The sequence below is a fragment of the Gastrolobium bilobum genome, unplaced genomic scaffold (assembly GCF_033153095.1).
Source record: "Gastrolobium bilobum isolate Gb01-03AN ecotype WA unplaced genomic scaffold, APGP_CSIRO_Gbil_v1 utg5369, whole genome shotgun sequence".
Classification (NCBI taxonomy): Eukaryota; Viridiplantae; Streptophyta; class Magnoliopsida; order Fabales; family Fabaceae; genus Gastrolobium; species Gastrolobium bilobum.
This window is the reverse complement of record NW_026899621.1, coordinates 696,554-718,187: the sequence shown is the minus strand read 5'-3', so window position 1 is coordinate 718,187 and position 21,634 is coordinate 696,554. Positions and strand designations below refer to the sequence as shown.

General features: G+C 36.1%; 3 protein-coding genes across 3 annotated transcripts; all 3 read right to left on the bottom strand.

Moving 5' to 3' along the window:
- Positions 1-2,569: 2,569 nt before the first annotated feature.
- On the bottom strand, positions 2,570-4,539 carry LOC133292055 (uncharacterized). Its single transcript, XM_061490435.1, has 2 exons — positions 4,189-4,539; positions 2,570-3,218 (listed from the first exon to the last, which is right to left on the bottom strand). Exon 2 carries the CDS (start codon positions 3,167-3,169, stop codon positions 2,759-2,761), a length of 411 nt encoding a protein of 136 aa, XP_061346419.1. The 5' UTR covers positions 3,170-3,218; positions 4,189-4,539; the 3' UTR covers positions 2,570-2,758.
- Positions 4,540-6,537: 1,998 nt separating this feature from the next.
- Positions 6,538-9,156, bottom strand: LOC133292028 (transcription termination factor MTEF18, mitochondrial-like). The gene has a single exon (XM_061490397.1). It carries the CDS (start codon positions 8,792-8,794, stop codon positions 7,100-7,102), a length of 1,695 nt encoding a protein of 564 aa, XP_061346381.1. The 5' UTR covers positions 8,795-9,156; the 3' UTR covers positions 6,538-7,099.
- Positions 9,157-10,111: 955 nt separating this feature from the next.
- Positions 10,112-15,266, bottom strand: LOC133292029 (UBP1-associated protein 2C-like). The gene is made up of 6 exons (XM_061490398.1): positions 15,098-15,266; positions 13,129-13,249; positions 12,791-12,934; positions 12,325-12,521; positions 12,128-12,203; positions 10,112-10,653 (listed from the first exon to the last, which is right to left on the bottom strand). Exons 1-6 carry the CDS (start codon positions 15,244-15,246, stop codon positions 10,318-10,320), a joined length of 1,023 nt encoding a protein of 340 aa, XP_061346382.1. The 5' UTR covers positions 15,247-15,266; the 3' UTR covers positions 10,112-10,317.
- Positions 15,267-21,634: the final 6,368 nt, after the last annotated feature.

Below are 21,634 nucleotides of genomic sequence, written 5' to 3'. Positions count from 1 at the left end.
TAGTGAAAAATTTGAGTAGTAAAAATATCTCTCCTATATATATATATATATATATATATATATATATATATATATATATATATAGTAAATACTATTTTTGGTTTTCAGCAAATTTTACAATGTCCGCTTTAGTCCCTAGCAAATAAAAAGGCCCATCGTGGTCACTAAGAAATTCAAAATGGATCCATTTAGTTGAAATCGTGGTCCCTCATAAATTCAAAAAAGACCCATATTAGTCCCTAAAAGGACTAAAATGGGTCAATTTTGAATTTCTTAGGGACCACGATGGGCCTTTTTATTTGCTAGGGACTAAAGCGGGCATCGTGAAATTTGCTGAGGACCAAAAATAGTATTTACTCTATATATATATATATATATATATATATATATATATATATAGGGTTCGTTTTTTCTGCAGTCAATATAAATAAGTTATCTACATTGAGCCCAAAACGACACCGTTTTGGAGCAAAAATCAAAGTATTTTGCAATTATAATTTATTTCAAGGTTATAATAGTATTTATCATTATAGTTTTTTAATTTTTCAACCCAAAACGACGGCGTTTTGATGTAGAAACATTAAAGTCATATATATAAGAAAAATATTCTCAAGCTGCTTAAGATATATTTATCTCTGACCAACCCAAAACTACGTCATTTTGTTTATTTATTTCCTTATATTTATTGATTCACATTTGAATGATTATGATTTCCTTTTTCTCTCTATTCCCTTATCATCATTGATCCATCTTTGTACGGTTATGATTTAATGGCCGGAGATAAAGTTATCTCAAGCAACTTGAAAAACGATAAAGTTATATAGGGCTTATCGTTTCTTAAGTTGGTTGAGATAACTTTATCTCCGGCCACTAAATCATAACCGTACAAAGATGGATCAATGGTGATACGAGAAGAGAGAGAAAAAGAAAATCATAATCATTCAAAGGTGAATCAATAAATATAAGAAAATAAATAAAACAAAACGACGTAGTTTTAAGTTTGCCGGAGATAAATATATCTCAAACAACTTGAGTAATATTTTTTTCATATATATATGTGTGTGTGTGTAAAATCATTTCTATAGCCGCTTTACACACAACAATGACAGGTGTATTGTTATGATTCCCCACATTTAATGTTTTCATCTTATGTATGGTTATGATTTTCAACATTTAATACTTTCGCGTATATATATGACAAGTATTTGATTGCTGCACGTACAGCGACTGCAGAAATGTAAATCTCATATATATATATATATATATATATATATATATATATATATATATATATATATATATATGAGATTTACATTTCTGCAGTCGCTGTACGTACAACAACAACAGGTGTATGGTTATGATTCTCCACATTTAATGCTTTCATCCTTTGTATGCTTTCAAATATATATATGCCAAGTATTTGATTGTTGTACGTAAAGCGGCTACAGAAATGATTTTACCTATATATATGGGAAGGATCCATTTACAAATTTTTTTTACAAATTACACTATCTTCTCTCGTGAGGAACATAGTGTACCTAGTGTTTTCCTAGGAAAAGATAGTGTAGTTTGTAAGAGTTTGTAAATATAATCTGCCCCTATATATATATACACTTATTTATTTATAGTTAAAATACATACAATATGAGCTTTTGTGCAATTGCTTGCATGTATGCATGTCATTATAAATTATCGAGGCAGAGTATGGATCCACCCACAACTTCTGCAATTTCTATCTACCACGAAATAGCGCCATATTTATTCAATATGGACAAGATCTGAGACTGCATAGTAACTCATTAATAAAGATGCAACAATAACTTCTAAGTTAGTGGTATAAGATTATGCATGTTCCCACCATTAGTAACTGTATGGTAATATGTTGCGGTAAGAATTCAGATTTTTGACAAAAGGAGCACTTAGTTAAATTAATTCATTAATGGGAAATATAGAATCAGTTATATTAAATTTTAAATAATAAAAATTACACTTAAGATCCATCACTTATGTTGTGGGTTCTATGGTGGTGGCTAAATGGGTGGGTGAAGCTTTATGTTGAGAAACTTCAATGCAAAATTGAAGGTTTTGCATTAAGGGCCCATCACTAAGGAAAGTTGGAGAAGACTTATAAAAGATGAAGGCAAGACTGACATCATTTCAATTATGGGAGTAGGAAGAAAGTTGCCTTACCACATGCATACGTCTCCATTAACTTTACGCGTGGCCTAATTAGACCTACAAAATGCATATTTAGGGACCTCAAACATAATACCTACCATCTAGAATTAAAATGACCAACTTTATATATGTGAGAGATTAATTTTACTATTTAGTCTTAGAGAAATATAATCCCCCTAAGTGAAGGCTTCAGTTTAGCAGCATGCAATTACTCTGTATTCCATGAGTTAGACTCCTTGACATCACATACATCATATATGCATGTCAAGTAAACAAATCTACCTAACAGAAACCATGTGAGAGAACAGAGAAATCAACTTATACAAACTCATGATAAAGGAATATCTACAAAATTCCATAGTTTCTTTTAGGGAAGTATCTCTATAGAAGGCTAAAGAACCATGAATCCCCAAAATTAAAATATGCGATTTTTTAAAAATAACAATGAGATGAGAGTTACAATAGCAAAAAGAATAATAATAAGCAACCATAACAAGCCTTACATAATCAAACGAACCCCATCTTGTGATAACAAAGTATCAGCAATGCCAAGGGCTTAAAACTATCAAGACAACCTTGCTCACTTGCAATCTACACCAGCTTCAGCAGCACGGTGAGGCTTGTTCTTACGCCGGCTCCCATTCTGTCGGAATCCGGCAGACTTTACCGAGTCATCAGGGCTTGTCTTTGCTCGAATGCCATTTTCCTCTTTCATTGGATCTACCTTCTCTTTAACCTGTGTAGACCTCTTCCTTTTTCTTTTGTTAACTGTGATAACCTGAGTTTTCAAGTCATTGCTGGAAGCATTACCTTTAACATTCTCCTCATCCTTCTCTATCTTTTCAGTTACTTCTACTTCTTCAATTTCATCCGTCAGTGGCTTTATTGGTCTTCCTCTTCTTCTGTAAGCTGGGACTTTATCCTCTTCACCACTTCCAGGATCCTCAGCAATAGCAGATTGCTTCTTCCCTTTTCCTCTGCCTCTACCCATACTCAAAGGACTTTGTTGATAAAATGTACTAAATATCTCTTTAAGAACTCTGCACAGACAGAACAATTATACTTGAAAGGCCAAAGGAAGACCAAATAACTGAATAATAATGAAAGCTGATAGTTAAAACTGTACATAATGCTACTTGCAAACCACTTCTGCCACACTTTACCTCAGAGGCAATGTTTCATTTTTAAGTATCACTTGCATCAATTATTTGTTTGTATTAAATCAAAGGTAGCAGAGATCAAGTATGCAATTATAATTTCTCTTCAGTCTTTTACTATTTAAGTATCAAAAAAAGAATACATCAGTTGAAATTCTGATGTGATCCAAAAGCAAGGACTTCAAGATATTGTTACAGATGCTCAGTCAATCAAATGAACAACACAAAAAAAACTTAAACACCATTTTGAAAAATCAATAAGCAGAAAAAACATACACAAGCACTGGACTTGCGCACTACTATTTCTGAAATTCTGAAAAGCCAATGAAAAAATAAATAAATAAAAATCAAATTATCTCCATTTTCAACTAGGAAAATTACAAACAAATCTATCCGTGAAAATATTACATCTCATTCCAAATCGTTCTCCATAGCAACAAAACTGAACCATATCACGGATCACCTAATCCTAAACGGAACAAATGAAGCCCGCTTCATTTTTTAGCAATGATCTAGAGAAACCCAAATCATAATAATAGTTTCAATGCTAAGAAACCAAAGAAACAGAATATAAACACAGATATTATGAAAAAAAATTGTAACCATATGTTCGATCTAGTACAAGCACAATGTAAGTAGACCATAAATTTATCTGGTCCGAAACAATAAGAAAACTATAACGAAAAAAGAACTTAAAATCACTTCCCAAGTTTATTATAAGGAATAAAAAGATGATGATACTTATCAGAAGTAACAAAAAGTCAGCAATAACATTGTAGACTCGGTGGCATATGATTTGTAAAGAGAATAGAGATTGAGTAAGCAAAAGACACAGAAGAGAAATGAAGCTGACCTCGTATCTTGAATCAACTTTCTGCATCTCAAACATAACCCATTTTACAAAATCAGATTATACAAGTCCAGAAACTGGGTAAACCCAAATGAAAGTACTGGTTTTTCTGTGAATGGCTAGCAATAAGGCATAACAGAGAAGGAAAAAGTGGTCAGAATTTTGATCTGAGTTAGAGAAGGTGAAGACCCAGATCAGAAAACTGATGTGAAAAGAGAAATATCATCTTAAAGATTGAGACTTGATGAGTGAAAATGGAGAACTAGGTTAGAGAGCAGCAACCAAAGAAAGAACTCACAGAATGCAGAGAGAAAGAACTGAATTAGAGGGGAAGTAAGAGGAAAATAGAAAATGGAAGATAGCTAAGAGTTGAGATTTTTTTATTATGGGTTGTTTTATAGTAATAAATAATAATCATAAAAAAATATTAATCATAAAATTATGCTAAAATTCTAACTTTGACCAATGGATCACACCTAAGGGCCTTTCCAAACTCAAAATTTGAAACTTGGTCCTCCCTTTAAAAATGTTACATATTTACCACAACACCTAATTCTTATTGATTGTTGGAAAAATTATACTAAATTGTAATGTAAACGTTATACTATATAAACATCTTATCTTTGACTAATGGATCACTCCTAAGGTCCTTTCCAACTTCAAAATCTGAAACTTTGTCCTCCCTTTAAAAATGCTACATGTTTACCACAGCGCCTAATTCTTATTGATTGTCGGTAAAATTATACTGAAATTGTAATGTAAAATTTTGTTTATTAAAGTATTGCTTTTTTCTTGTCTGAGAAGATTTTTTTTTCATACCTTTTGGGTTTGGAATTAATTCTCACTTGGGTTATTATAATTATCCCTGAACATGAGAAATTCCCCACAAGCTCGAGCTTTTGATATTAAGCGTCTAAAACTGCTAAATTCAAACTTATTTATCATTTGGAAATATCCTTATGGGTAGCAAAGTATAACTCCTTATTAACTATAATGTTGACTAAAAGTATATTTAAAGTTTATGAAAAACATTACTATATTAAAACTTATTTGATAGATTTCGAAACTACATACAGCTGAAGGATGATACATTAAAAAAATTATCATACTTACTAGTTTCTTTTTTTTTTTTGGTGTGGATCATACTTACTAGTTTTTAACATAACTTTAAATGAAATTTTAAAATAATTAGTGTAAATATGTTTATACATTAATAATTAGTCATGTGTCAAATATTAATCCTACGCATAATATATAATATGACAATTTCATTACTGATGAATCCTGAATTTTGATATACGACGTATGATTACACCTCGATTACAATTTGTGACGTCATTATAGACATCAACAAGCAATTATATATTTTGAAATTCTCTGTTTTTATTTTTATTATTATTATTATAAAAAAGGAATTTACTAATGAGTCCTTATAGTACTTGACTACTTGCTAAGATTAAAAAAAAAAAAAAAAAACTGATTCATTAAAAGCGCAAAAATATACTTAATACTTACTCTACTTTTTAAAATAATTATACTAAAACCCCTCACAAAACCAAAATCCAAAATAAAAAACGCAACTTAGTTGTTGGACCCGCCGTAGAGCCATTGTCCGATTGTAATGATGCCGTTTAACGAGTTCCAAGTTGAGAGTCCAATATTAATCATCTAATGAAAGGACAATTCAAATTACACTCTATACTTGCTTATGAAAGTTTCTAGACTTGCAAATTTTCAATGCCAATGAGCAATTGAAGCGAGCCACCTAATCTAGAATTTCAAAGTTAAGAAGAACGTTGGTTAGCCAATAGCTAAAGGTAAACTTGGTTGCTTTAAACATTGCATTTGAATACTAGACTTTTGCCCAAGCAAGAAAGGCAGAAATTCTAACCAAATCATGTGAAGGAATCATGAGCCACTAATAGCATAATGCCACTGAGTTACTGACTTCCTCAATTTTTGTTTTTTAAATTTATAGTATATAAAAATGCCTTAATAAAAAACATTGTCACCCAACTAAATGCTAGATATGATCAATTATTCCTCTTGCGTGGCTCCCAAATACCAACATCTTATTATTCATCTTGAAGAAAGCTGATATTCTTGAAGCTTTGACTCTGATGGATTTTAACAATTTCAGCTGACTCCGATATATAAAAAAGTTCTAAGTCACATACAAATTGCAATATGAGTTCTCTGCAACATTTTGATATTTACTATACCTTGCTATTTCTACCAACACAAGTACAATAATTGTCCAAAAATATCAAGGTAACACATAATATAAATCTCTTTCTAACGTGTGATTTCAGAGGCACAAGTGTTCCTTTTAACAATTTCTACGGTGGCCAAAATAAGCCATGTTAACATATTTGATAGCTTTCAACCCAACAAACCTGGTTATCTTACTTTAAATTATAAAAGAATACAGTTTCTCATCCTCAGCAGTTCCATTTGCCGTGTCGTTCATACATGAGGAACACGTTAAGTTAGAAAATCTAACACTTGGAAAGTGATCTGCAATGTAGCTCAGGTAAGTGGGTAACTACATACGTTGAAGATGGTGACTTACACAATAAAATCTATGTAACCAACATTCTTCCATCTACAAGTCATGTCAGAAATATCTGCAATCAGAAATCACCTATGATGTTTGCTCATGAAAACTGTTATTCATTAGTTGTCTATGATGATTTCATGTCAAAGATATGCCCACTAACATAACTGATCTTCAATTGCCAACCCATGATGTGTTTATTAATCTCCAAGTCAACTTGAAGTGATGGTTTCAGAATACAACTTGCAGTTTAATCATGCTTGAGAGTTGGTAAAAGTAGGAGAAACACAATTATCTGAACCAGAAAACATATTGCCAGATTAAACCATTACTATGCACATCAGAAGTGATTATATATTAATCCTCAGAATAAATTTCTGTCTTTAAATCCTTCCAAACTTTAGGGCCAGATGGATGACGCTTTACATACTGTGATACGAATATTTTCTCTGAGCATGCAATTAGAGTGCTCAAAGCAAGCCCGGGATCTGCAGCTCCATGGTCTTGGAGCCAATTATACATTGATAACCTAAGCTTAACTCTTTGAGGTGTGTAGGAAAGAAAAGATGGGAAGCTCACTAAAGTTGATATAGGATATCCTTCATTTACAAGATACTCAATTTTCATGTTGATCCTATCTGTGGTCTGATTAAGAATCTGAGGGGCAACTCTAATCATTTTACGAACATCCTCACAATCAAAGCCAGCTTTAACAAAAAAATCGAATCTCTCCTGAAGCTCAGCTCCCTTACCTCTGAACAGCTTAAATGCCTCCTCCATGTTTTTCGAGTTTTCTACATATCCCAAGCTCAACAAGAACTCTGTCTTCAGCATCTTTGATTCTTGCTCTTCGTTGGAGTTCTCCAAAGGTTGAAGTTTTTTTCCCAGAACCCAATTCTTCATTTCTTGAGGATTATCCTGTATGATTCTACAGAGCCGTTTCTTGCCAACATTCAAGTTACCAAGTAAACTAGTTGTTTTCTTTAGAGTGGAGGAGCCAAGCAGCAAGGAGTGAGATTGGAAAATCCTTCCAATCTCTGCAGCCTGCATCTCAATTTCACTCAGGAACAGAAAACAATGCCTCAAGTTGGAGAAGAACTTGCCAATCTGAATCTGCGGTAACTCAAGAAAAATGAGAGATATCTGGTTCAGAGACAATCCAAATTTGAACAAGAAGCCAATCAGGGATAGTGTCCTACCTCCTGAATCCTCAAAAACAACACAAGGGTGCCGGCTAATCAGGTCAGCCAACTGTCCCTTCCTATAAACCTTGCCAAGCAAGGACAAGAGCTCAAGCATCATGCCCCAATTAAAAGAAACCCCATCCAACAAATGCCCCTCAATCCAACTATCATCCTTTGCAACAACAAGATGCTTCAACTTCTCCACAACCTTGACAAAACCAAGGTTAACATCCCCAACCAAAAGGAAGGGGCTAGAAGCAATAGCTTTAACCAAAATAGATGATGCAACACCCAGCTTTTCATAAGCCTCAAGCTTTGACTGCAAAACCCTATTATCATAACGAAAAACTTGAGGTGCATCATTAAAAATCTTCCCCATCTTGGAACGGGGAACACCATAGTTACAGAGAGTGTGATAATTATCCATCAGTAAATGGTCATCGTTGAGGAAAATCATGCCTCGGGGAAGAAGGGGCGCGTATTCGGAAGGCTTCAAACCCACACTTTCGAAAAAGGGTTCGAACTCGTTGATGGGGTGGTAACGCAGGTAGCGGGAAATGGATCGTTTCATGTCCCCATCATCGTGGTTCTTTTGAATTTTGCGGAGAAGGTCTTGAAGGAAAAAAGGCGAGTTTTTGCACATGTTGTCGGCGTCCAAGAACTGCAAGCTCCTCGTGGAATGCAGATACTCCAGCAATGCAGCTTGGGCTTCTTTCATGATCGCTTTTCGAGGGAGTTTCGCGTCCGATTGAAGTGCTCTTTTCGTGTTCTGGAATCTAGGGTTTTCTGAGGGTTTAAGGTTAAGGTTGTTTCGGGCAACATTGGAAAGTGTCGACGTTAATCTCAGTTTTCGAAAGTGGATAATCATGGGTATCGACAGTTTTCGAAGCAGAAGAAGAAGAAGAGGAGTTTAGCCCCTTTGGGATGCTGTGTCGTTTTGGGGCGAGAAGAAGGTTCAGTTGAAGTCGAAGCTGAAAGGGATAAAAATAAAATAAAGAGAGGATTACCGGGAAATGAGAAGGAAGACACGTCTCCGATAAGGGGATCTAACAGCGCAGTGAAGGGCTCTGTCCTCCATTGTTAAGTAAATTACGTCCATTTTGGAGACGATGAAGAAAAGACAATAAGTGAGATGAGTAACCATGAGAAACTATAACAAAGTATGAAGAAGACCCAAAAACTTTGAAAACCTAATGAAAAGTTACGATGAAGAAAATGTGTAAGGAGGCATAACAGAGATAGCAATTAGCAAATATGTTTGTTGGGTTATTCAATCACATCGAGAAGTAAATTTATTTGTTCAGAAATAAAAGAGAGTACTGTAAAATATTATATATATTTTTAGTAAATTCAAGTGTGTCTATCATGTAATACGAGACTAATTTCTTCATAAAATGAGAAGATTTTCACCACTTGCATCAAACTATTTCTTATAGGAATTGAACCCATAGTTTTGTGGTTTGGAGCAAAAAAAATTTCACTACCAACTTTAAAGTACTTCTTATAAGAATCGTACTCATGACTTCATTAATGATCAGTCAATTTATCAACTAAGCTACACATTAAGGTTAAATATTATGCTTCTTAAGTATTGTAAAATAAGAGTATAGTGCAACATAGAATGTGAATTTTATATGTATGAAAGTTAATTTCGTATTATTATTCCTTTAGTGATGTTGCTAGATTAAAATAATATAAAGAAATGCTGATAACCTAAATTATATTGGTCCCTGCTAGCTATAAGTTTGAATAAAATAATAATTTATTATTCAATAAAAGAAAATATTATGCCTATTTTTTTATTAATTTCCAATATATCAAAATTTTAAAAGAAAAGAAAAAAATGAATATTAATTAAAATTCTAATCTAACGATATTTAAGATAAATAAATAAAATAAACATAAAAAAAAATTAATCACAATCTTACCACATAATTTTTAAGAAACACGTACTATTATTTTCCGCTACTCCTTTTAGTGGTAGAAAAGACAGTTTCCATCAGTTTATGGCCTTTTTATTTTCATTGAAATATTTTAATGGACCATGTAAACCACTCAAATACTAGCAAATGATTTGAAACGTTTCCTTGCGTAAATGCATACAGCAGTTGGCAGATAAAACGTTGAAAAATTCTCATTTCTAAAATATTCAGAAAAAATAATTTATTTTTTATTTTTTCTAGATACAGGAGTTGCTGACCTAGTATTACAAGCAATAAGAATGTCAAAATTCTACAAAAGAGAGAGCAAAAGCTAAAAAAAGAAGAAGGAAGGAAGGTGCAGAGCATCATTAATAACCAATGATGATATTGACAGGTAGTGGGGCTAATAAGAATTGACAAGGAAAGCAAAGGAGTACCAATATCACCATGTTTAGTTATACGTTTACGTTCATTGCTTGGTATAGTAATAAGGATAGTTGTTGTTCATTCCCACAGGTTGAGTTGGCGGGAGCCCAAGTTGGTCTTTCTTCGCAGAAACTGGAGGATAAGGAACCTGCCCTTGTGTTGGATAAGGAGAGGGTGCAGTCGCAGGGCTTGGGTAAGGCGATGCAGCATATGGGTAAGTATATCCAACAGGAGGGCCAGAACTAATATGAGCTTTTCCAGGCTGCACATATCCTGGGGCCATAGGTAAGGCTGCCATTGAAACCACTCCTGCAGAAAATGGAGGCTGGCCAGTTTTACCCTTGTGGGAATCTGCATATTTTACAATTATATTCCTCCCCTGAAACCAAACAAGAACAATATCTATTAGCTTCAATGTATATACAGCTTGAATCCTTATGCAAGCTCCAAAGCAAGTACTTTACAATGAAAAAATATCAAGCAGTATGAATTACAATTTTAGTAATTGTAGAAATGACAACTTCAATCAAACACATGTAAAAGTAGACTTTTCAGTTTTTACCATAAGTTATACTCCCCTTTCACTATCAGCTCTACTCCCAGGGTGTGTTTGGTACAAGAGAAATTTTTTGGTGACCGGGAATCATGATTAATGGGAATTCAGTAGAAATTGAGTTTACCTGGAATCTTACGAAAGAGGTGTTTGGTTCGCCAAAATATTACCGGGAATATTGGGTAAAAATTACTGATTCCATATTTGGTTTAGAACGAAATATGACTTGGAATATGAGGTTATTTTACAAAAATAACCCCAAACTATTTTACTTTTGTAATTGATAGATTGGGTCTAGATTTTTATGTGTATTGGGGTATTTTTGTCTTAAAATTTATTATTGTGCTTTCCCTTTATTTGGTATTCTGATTGGTATTCCGAATTACCATATTATTTTTGGTAATCTGAATAGTGACTTTTCTTTATAAATCAAATTACCGGTAATCCTTGGATATCCGGGAATCGTAATTTATTCCTTCTACCAAACGTGGTAATTACATTTACCAAAGAAGGATTACCGGTAATCCTCTTCAAAAACCTGAAACAAACACCCCCCCAATAAGAACAGGGGTTGAGGTTGAGATTATTGTTCAGACTAGTTGAATGTGCTGTAAGATAAATTACAAATACACAAGTGGATCTTTATTTTAGTCAAAATAAGGGCAAATTTTTTAACAAATTCATCTGTGCACAGAAAAGTGAAATCCAGATTTGCAGCTAAAACGGAAGATTGACCAATGTGGTGCCAAAAATATATATATATATATATATATATATATATATATATATATATATATATATATATTTACAAAAAAACTTATTTACCCTATATGAGATGATTTTTACATGTGGGAGTCCTTGGAAGAAACGCTAGTCCACCTAGCTCCTCTGAGGGACTGCCACATATCATTCTTTATTATTTTTTTTAAAGAGAGGCACTAGGTGGACTAACACCTCTCTGCTTTAAAAATAATAACAATAAATAATGACAGGTGGCAATTCTTGGGAGATGCACCATGTAATATTTCCCCCAAACAAGATAAACAAGTCCCCCTCCCCCTTCTCAAACAACATTAGTCAATCTGCCCACCTAAAACAGCAAGTTACCTGAAAGTGTGTAAATCAATTTTTTTTAATAGAACTTTCACGTACACCTTATAACTATGATGCCTTTTCACTCAAAATGATCTTTCCATCTTTCTTTTTGCAATTCCAAGACATTTTTTGAGCATAGAAATAATCAAGTCCTACACTCACAGCTAACCTCAGACTTCATATAAAAATTCAAGCTTTTGCTTACCCCAAGAGTCTTTTCAGGGTCATCTATGGCCTTCTTTGCGGCCTCTGCTGTCTTGTACGTAACAAAGCCAAAACCACTACAATTGGAAATAAAACAATAATAATACAGGTTACAGGGAAAACCAGGTAAAAAGATTACTATAAAAAATTAAAGACAAAAAAATATTATATCCAAATAAATCATGTTGCTACTTTTACCGTGATTCATTTGTATCCTTGTCATATGCAACTGAACCTTCCTCTATTTCACCATGCCTTGCAAAATAATTAAGCAGCATTTCACTTGAGACTTCTGGTGATAAGCTTCCAATATAAAGCTTCCTCAGGGAAAGATCAGGAGTACTACTTGTTCCACTTAGGCCGTCACAAGCAAGATTACAGACAGCCAACCTTCCCTGAAAGGAAAAAAAACCCTAAAATCAATTACGGGAATGGAGCAATGATGGCTACAAACAGACACACAAATTACAGGATAAAGACAAAAAAAGACTTACACACAACTAAACTACAACTTAGAAGCATTAAGAAAATGCAAATCACAAATAACCAGCCGGTGTTTTATTGGTTATCCACCTTAGGTTCAAAAAATGTAACTTTACTGAATTTTTTTCTAAATTACCAATTCCTGTTTATACACATTGCAACAAAATGGGTTAAAGCTTACATCGATTAACTTGCTAGTTGCTTTCAATGCACGCTGAGTTGATTCCATATTTTTGTAAGTGATAAATCCATAGCCACGGGATTTTCCTGTTGTTTTATCATAGATCACAGCCCCTTCCTCAATTTCTCCATACTCTTCAAATGCCTGGAAAAAAAGAACAATTCTAAGAAGCAATGTATATAAGGAAGGCTCGATACTAGAGATCAGAGACAAGGTACAGGGTTAAAAATAGAGGGTTATGGAAACTGGCATTCCATATACAAATCATGTTGGGCACATTCCATGTGACATGAAACAATCACATGCATGACACACTACACAATCATCAATGCACTCACAGCACGCAAAGTTTCTGAAGTGGTATTCCAAGCCAAGCCACGAACAAAAAGCTTTCGATGAACAGGATCTGCACTTGCAATACTTTTTATTTCTTCTGCAATTGAAGGATATTGGGACCCTCTTTATGCCTCAACATGCAAACAAACACACATGCACACGGTCAATCACACAGCATACAAGTGGGAAACACTTTTATGGCCCTCTTTCAGTGAATACAAGCACACAAAGCAAGCAGAAGGTACTAACAAGTCAATGATGACAAACGCACATAGTATTTATGCATATATGAAGTTATGCATAACAACTCCAAATTGCTGGTGCTGGGTGTGGCACAGCCACAATATAGGCTTAGTGGAAATTGAGAAGAAGGGGGGAGGGAATGAGATATATTCCAGAATCTCAATTGTTGACTGAAAAAGGGGTTTAAGAATATTCCCAAGATCATGCCAACGGTAATACAGTGAAGATGCTAATTCATTAAGATTGTGAAACTTCTTAAAAAATATAAAGTAGGGACACATGAGAGATGCTAATCTAAATTATTTAATCATTCATGGATGATCAACATTAGGTTTAATCACCTTTGAATGGTTATGATTCTCTTTCTTTCTCTTCCTTAACATTGATCCATCTTTGTACGGTTATGATTTAATAACTGGAGATAAAATTATCTCAAACAGCTTGAGAAACGATAAGCACATAACTGGAGATAACATTTCTCAAGCAGCTTAAGATAAAGTTTATCTCCGGCCATCCAAAATTACGTCGTTTTATTTATTTATTTTCTTATATTAATTGATTCAGCTTTGAATGGTTATGATTCTCTTTTTCTCTCTCTTCCTTTATCACCATTGATCTATCTTTATTCGATTATCTTTAATAGCCTGCAGATTGAGAACGATAAGCCCATATATATATATATATATATATATATATATATATAGGGATAGGATATTGTGACACCCAAGTTATGTTACACCCATGTGACATCTAGTCAATCTTACCGTTAGATCGCTTATGTTGATCCAACGGTTATATTTATTTCCATCTTTCTATGGTTATGATTTCCCAAATTTAATATTTTATATTTATTTCTACCTTTGTATGGTTATGATTTCCCATATCTAATGCTTTCACTTTAAATTTGGGAAATCATGACCATACAAAGATGAAAATAAATATAACCGTTGGATCAACATAAGCGATCTAACGGTGAGATTGACTGGGTGTCACATGGGTGTAACATAACTTGGGTGTCAGAATATCCTATCTCATATATATATATAGGGAAAAACATTTCTCAAGAGATAAGTTTATCGCCGACTACCACAAAACTACGTCGTTTTGTTTATTTATTTCCTTATATTAATTGCTTCACTTTTGAATAGTTATGATTCCTTTTTTCTCTCTCATCCTTTATTATCGTTAATCCATCTTTTTACGGTTATGATTCCCTTTTTCTCTCTCTTCCTTTATTATCGTTAATTCATCTTTTTACGGTTATGATTTAATGATTTAGTAGCCGGATACAAAGTTATCTCAAACTGCTTGAGAAACGATAAACACACACACATATATATATATATATATATATATATATATATATATATATATGGGTCTGTGCGTGTGTACTAGACATATCTTAAAAATTAAGATATTGGAACTCCGAATGAGCACTAGTACAAGGTATCCAGTTCCACAAGTGCCAGTTCAAAATGCATTCTCCACTTAAATCCATAACGAATTATATTTAAAAATTAAATTAAATAAATAAAGCATCATATTGCTTTCTCTCTCCTCGGTTTCCTTATCTTTGTTTTTACCCTTCAAAAGAAAAGGATGAAAAATAATTGGAACACTAATAACTGAAACTGAAACCGAGATAGCAAAAGCATGCATAAATTGCAAAGAAAGAATGATAAAAAAGAAGAAGGAAGTGAAATAGAGAATTTTGAAATTGAAACGCACAGTTTCGCGAGAAGATCGACGAGCTGGGGTTTAGCAAGAGGTTCAATGAGAAAGCGCATCTCTTCCTTGGAAACAAAATCAGCGTTGTCTGCCTCTGCCTCTGCCACTGCCTCTGCGTCTTCTAGCTTCCTCTTTTTCAAATCCTCCATTTCTTCTTCTCACTTCACAAACACACGCTTGCCTCCTCTTTCACCGAACGCGATGTATTAGGTTTATAATTATTGGGCTATGGATGCAGGCTGCGCTTTTCTCAAAAGAAATTTCAAGGCCCATTTTATGCCCTGGCTCATCGTAAATATATTCCTAAATTCTTTTTTTACTGTTATCGTGGCCCATTAGTTATTGAGAAAATATTTTTCATTTTAAATGACATAAAGTTATGTCATTTTAAAAGAGAGATGGATACAAGAAAATATTTTTTATTTAAAATTTAAATTAAAAAAATCACATATTTTCTCTCCCATGATTTCCATTCTTTATGTCTATCTCTCTCTTAAAATGGCATAACTTATGTCATTTAAAATTATAAACATCAAACCCTTAGTTATATGATACTTTTTGGAGTTACCCAACCCTAATTATCTCTTTGAGACGAGTTGGCTCCCTCCGGTATCCCACGAGCTTCGACTCTTTGAGCTGGCTATGGGACTAATCCGGAGTGCGGGGGAACAGTGATGGCTAAAGGTTCAGCCCCCTCTCCAAGAATGCATTCAGCGGGAATCGAACACATATCCAACCCCACTAACTCAGCGTCAAGTTACAGTTATATGATACTTTTATGACACCAAAATAATTTAAAAGTTATTGATTAGATTAATGAATTAAAAATTAAAAATTAAAGTTTAATATAATGTCATTAATATTTTAAAAAATCCGAATTAATATTTCAAAAATCTTTTAAGTGAGGTTTGGATCTTCGGAGGGAAGTAAATCATAAAGCATATGACTCATACTTCTAGAAAAATCTATATAGTGTTTGGCCATCTTTTCTTCAAGCAACGCAATGGGATATTGGAGACGGTAATGATGCATTATTTTGGACAGACAATTGGTTGGGTTTAACTGAGTGTCTTGCCTCTCTGGCTACTCATACTCCAACAGGTTTGGAGTTGAATCTCCCTGTTAGTGCCTTCGTGAACAGCAATACTGGTCAATGGAACTTTCCCTATATTCGTCAATATCTCAATGATCAAGCTGTTGCAAGGATCCAAGTTGCTCTTATTCCTAGCGCATCGGATGGAAATGATCGCATTATTTGGAGAAATCAAAAGGTTGGCTGCTCTTTAGTTAAAACCGCGTATTATAACATGCTTGGTTTCCCTCTCATGCCGTTGAAAAATTCTTGGACTACCATATGGAAATGGCATGGGCCTCAGCGTGTTAAATCTTGTATGTGGATCATAATGCATAGCCGCCTTCTTACTAAAGACCGCACATCTAGATGGAGTGGGGAATCTGATCATTGTAAATTGTGTCCTGGTGAGTTGGATTCAAATCTCCATGTTCTAAGAGATTGTAAGCATGCTAGAAGTGTTTAGAATTCTCTCGTTTCAGCTAATCGGCAAAGCTTATTCTACAACTTGGGTCTTAGAGATTGGGTTGAAAATAATATCTCAAAAGCTTGGAATCAAAGTAATTCAGATGATTGGCGTGACGTCTTTTTTATCTCTTGCTGGTTCATTTGGGGATGGAGGAACAAAAGTGTCCATGATACTAACTTCAAGCATCCAACCCATGGAACACACATAGTTGCTATGTATATAGAGGAGGTGCGTAACTGCATGGGTAGGAAGGCTATGGCTACTACTAGCATTCATCCAATTCGTATGAGTTTATGGAAACCTCCGAGGCTAAATTGGGTGAAGATTAATATTGATGGGGCAGTTGAAAGGAATACTGAGGTGGCTGCTTGTGGTGGGATTATCAGGCTCTTGGTTGGGAGGCTTTGAGTATCATATTGGTGCTTGCACTCCTTTAATGGCGGAGCTTTGGGGAACTCTAAAAGGTCTGGAATTGGTTTGGCAACTGGGATTTAAGAAGGTGGAACTAGAAGGAGATGCTTCTGAAGTATTCTCTTTGCTTGCTGATTGCAATGCAGTGTTACAGGCTCATCTACTAAAAGGGCTACTAAAAGGATCATAAAGAAGCCAGCCCATTACAATGATTTCATATTGGGCTGAATAAGTATTGGATCTTAAATCAATAGTTATAATGTCTTCTTTTATTATGCATCATTTCAAATTACAATACATGTAACAGACTTGCGTATATATAGCCTACTGGGGCTTAGTAAAAGGGTAGCAATATTCAGATAATTCTCTTCTCTCTTCCTTCGTCTCTTCTCTTACCCTAATTCTTATCTTTCTGATCTCTGTTTCTTGTTACATTGGTGCCTCCATTGAGAGCTATGGCTGAAAATACTAGATTAAGGGACCTTACTCACCAGGTTCAATCTCATGATCAACAGTTCCTCACCTTGGAACGGACCTTAGACCATCGACTAGAAACGTTTGAGCTAACCCACAACCAACAGTTCACCGAACAGACTCACAGAATTAACGAACAGACTCAACGAATGGATGGTATTAACCATCAGATCCAGGATATGTTTGCCCTCTTACAAACAATGCAAGTTCAACTCACCAATATGGGTTCCATTCCTCAGCAGGGAGTGTTAGGCGCTGGCCCCACGCGTCAAACTTCACACTTACGTTCCATGAAAATTGATTTTCCAAGATTCAGTTCTGGAGATCCGGGCCCTTGGTTATTTGCTGTAGAGAGGTATTTTCGTTATCATCAGGTACTTGATATGGATAGACTTGATTTAGTTTCTTTTAATTTGGACTTACCTGCATCCTGCTGGTTCGAAGCTTGCTTCGGTCATGGCCATTTTCCCGATTGGAACTCTTTTGTCAATGCGTTGCATCAGCGTTTTGGACCATCAGAATTTGAAGACCCATTGGGCTCCTTAGCCAAATTGCAGCAATCGGGATCAGTGGTTGATTTTCAATCAGCTTTTGAACTCCTTGCACGCAGAATTCCCGAATTAACACCATTAACTCGCAAAAGCCTTTTCATCTCCGGATTGAAACCACACATTAGGAGAGCTGTCCTAGTTCACCGACCAACTGATATCACTACTGCCTTTGCTTTTGCTAAAATCTATGAGGAACAGTTTGCTGAAACACGACCCTCCAAACCCTGGATTCCACGTACATCCAACTCCACTCAGCCCATTCCAGCCCAGCCTCTCACCACAATATTTCCACCTAGTAACCCTAAACCACCATTAAGCCTACCATCTATCCCTATCAAAAGACTTTCCCCTGCTGAAATGGCAGCACGCAGGGAGAAGAATCTGTGCTATAATTGTGACGAGCGTTTTGTCGCGAGTCACCGATGTAAGGGTCGTGCAACCCTTTTATACTTGGAAGGAACAGATGATGATCCACCTGACAGTACTACAGAACCGCAGTTGGAACCAATGGAGGATATACCTGATCCTCCCCATCTGGACACTCCTCACGAAATTAGTTTTAATGCCTTGTTTGGACACCATTCTGCTAATGCATTTCGTTTACAGGGAAAAATAGGGGGACAACAAGTGCAAATTTTGGTGGATGGGGGTAGTACCCATAATTTTATCACCCTACGTATGGCTACTCACCTTCGACTCACTTTGCATGTCATCAAACCATTCAATGTTCAAGTTGGCAATGGGGATGCACTCACTTGTTCAGCAGCTTGTAAAGCCATCACAGTAGACTTGCAATCCCATCTATTCGCCCTTGATTTATATGTCATCGAATTAAAGGGGGCTGACATGGTTCTAGGAGTGCGATGGCTTTCAACCTTGGGGCCTGTTATTACTGATTATTCTGCCTTAACAATGTCTTTTGTTCACAATTCTTCTCAGGTTTTATTACAAGGAGAGCGACCCATGCTGCCCGGTCACATCACGTCCTCACAATTACACAAATTGATGTTGCAGGACTCTATTTCTTCATGTCTCATGTGCTTCAATGCTCCCTCTCATTCAGACCCAACCACACAGAGCAACTCATCTTTGGTGCCAGGATTAAACCCATTATTGCATGAATTCCACGATGTGTTTGTGGAACCTTCCTCCCTGCCCCCAGATAGAGACTACAATCACCACATCCATCTCATTCCTAATGCTGACCCAGTGCAAGTCCGACCCTACCGTTATCCTCACTACCAAAAAACAGAGATTGAGAGGATGGTATCTGATATGTTACTTAAAGGCATTATTAAGCCTAGCCATTCGTGTTTTAGTTCCCCAGTTTTATTAGTGAAGAAAAAGGATGGTACATGGCGGTTTTGTGTTGACTATAGAGCCCTAAATGCTATCACTGTGCAAGACAAGTTTCCCATTCCTACTATCGATGAGCTACTAGATGAGCTCCACGGTGCTACTATCTTTTCAAAGCTGGATTTACGCTCCGGGTACCACCAAATCAAGATGCATCAAGCTGATATTCCTAAAACAGCTTTTCGTACTCATCATGGACATTTTGAATTTTTAGTTATGCCCTTTGGGTTATCCAATGCCCCTTCTACCTTCCAATCCACCATGAATGCCATTTTCTCAGCTTTTCTGCGCTGATTTGTGGTCATTTTTTTTGATGATATACTGGTGTACAGTCCCTCTGCAGAGCAACATTTGGCTCACTTGCACGCTGTCCTAAGTCAGCTTCGTGCCCATTCCTTGTTTGCAAAAAGGGAGAAGTGCACATTTTGCCAAACTGAAATCCCTTATTTAGGACACATAATTACTGGCAAGGGAGTCTCACCTGATCCAGACAAACTAAGAGCCATTCTGGAATGGCCCATTCCGAAAAATGTTACTCAGGTACGGGCTTTTTTGGGGTTATCTGGTTATTATAGAAAATTCATAAGGAAGTACGCATCCATTGCCGCCCCTATGACGGATCTACTATCCAAACGTGGCTTTCATTGGACACATGCGGCTACTGAGGCATTTGATGCACTTAAACAGCTGCTTGTAATTGCTCCAATCTTGGGTTTACCGAATTTTTCGGATACCTTCGTGGTGGAAACAGATGCCTCAGGGGTTGGCATTGGAGCAGTTCTGCTACAAAAAGAAAGGCCACTTGCATTTTATAGCCGAAAATTATCTCCAGCCATGCAAAATCAGTCAGTTTATGTGCGCGAGATGTTCGCCATAACCTCCGCCATTAGTAAATGGCGACAATACCTCCTAGGATCTCATTTCATTATCAGAACGGATCATAAGAGCCTTCATAACCTGATGAATCAGGTGATTCAAACCCCTGAACAGCAGCAGTTTTTGTCTAAGCTACTGGGGTTCCATTATACGATAACATATAAAACAGGCAAAGCCAACATTGTGGCCGACAGTTTGTCCAGATTGCCTGAAGGGGACGTGGCAGCCCAGCCAGTCCATTACTGGGCCATTTCTGGCCCAACACTTAACTACACTCAGGTATTACAATCTGATTACAAGTCTAATCCCTATGCTACCATGCTTATACAACAATTACAACAAAATCCCAATTCCTTGCCGGAATGGCAGTTTCGCAATGGATTGCTCTTGAATCGTTCTCGGATCTTTCTACCAGCAGGTTCTTCCTTGATCACACACATTCTTCATGACTTTCACACTTCAGTCCAAGGGGGTCACTCAGGAATTCAAGCTACCTTTCACCGCATCAACAGCCACTTCACTTGGAAGGGATTGCGCAAAGATGTTAAAACCTACATCCAAAGTTGTGAGTTATGTCAGAAATTAAAACCCCCTAACCATTCCCCTCTCGGGCTTTTGCAACCCCTTCAAATCCCAGACAAGATATGGGCTCACTTAAGTATGGATTTCATCACACACTTACCTACATCAGCAGGCCATAATGCTGTATTGGTCGTGGTTGACCGTTTCTCTAAGGGTGCCCATTTTATTCCACTTCCAGCGCACTACTCGGCAACAAAGGTGGCTCAATTTTTCTGGGATTTTGTAGGCAAGCTCCACGGTATACCTGAATCGATTGTTTCGGATCGCGACCCCATTTTCTTAAGCGATTTATGGCGCTCTTTGTTTAAACTGCAAGGCACAAAACTAAATTTCAGTTCAATCTATCATCCACAATCAGATGGCCAAACAGAGAGAGTAAACAGATGCCTGGAAAATTACCTGAGAGCTTTCTCGCTTGCACACCCATCCACTTGGTCAAAATTCTTGAGCTTGGCAGAATACCATTACAACACCTCTTTCCATACGGCAACAGAGGTTACACCCTACCAAGCTATGTTCGGCCGCAAACCACCCAACATGGTGGCCTATTGCTTGGGGTCTTCTACCAACGAGGCAGTGAAGTCCACGTTTTCAGAAAGGAGCGACCTCGTAGGAACATTACGAGAAAAATTATTCAGGGCTCAACAGATTATAAAAGCACAGGCAGATAAAAGGCGTAAAGATTGGACATTTACCTTGGGTGACATGGTTCTAGTTCGTCTGCAACCTTACAGACAAATCTATGT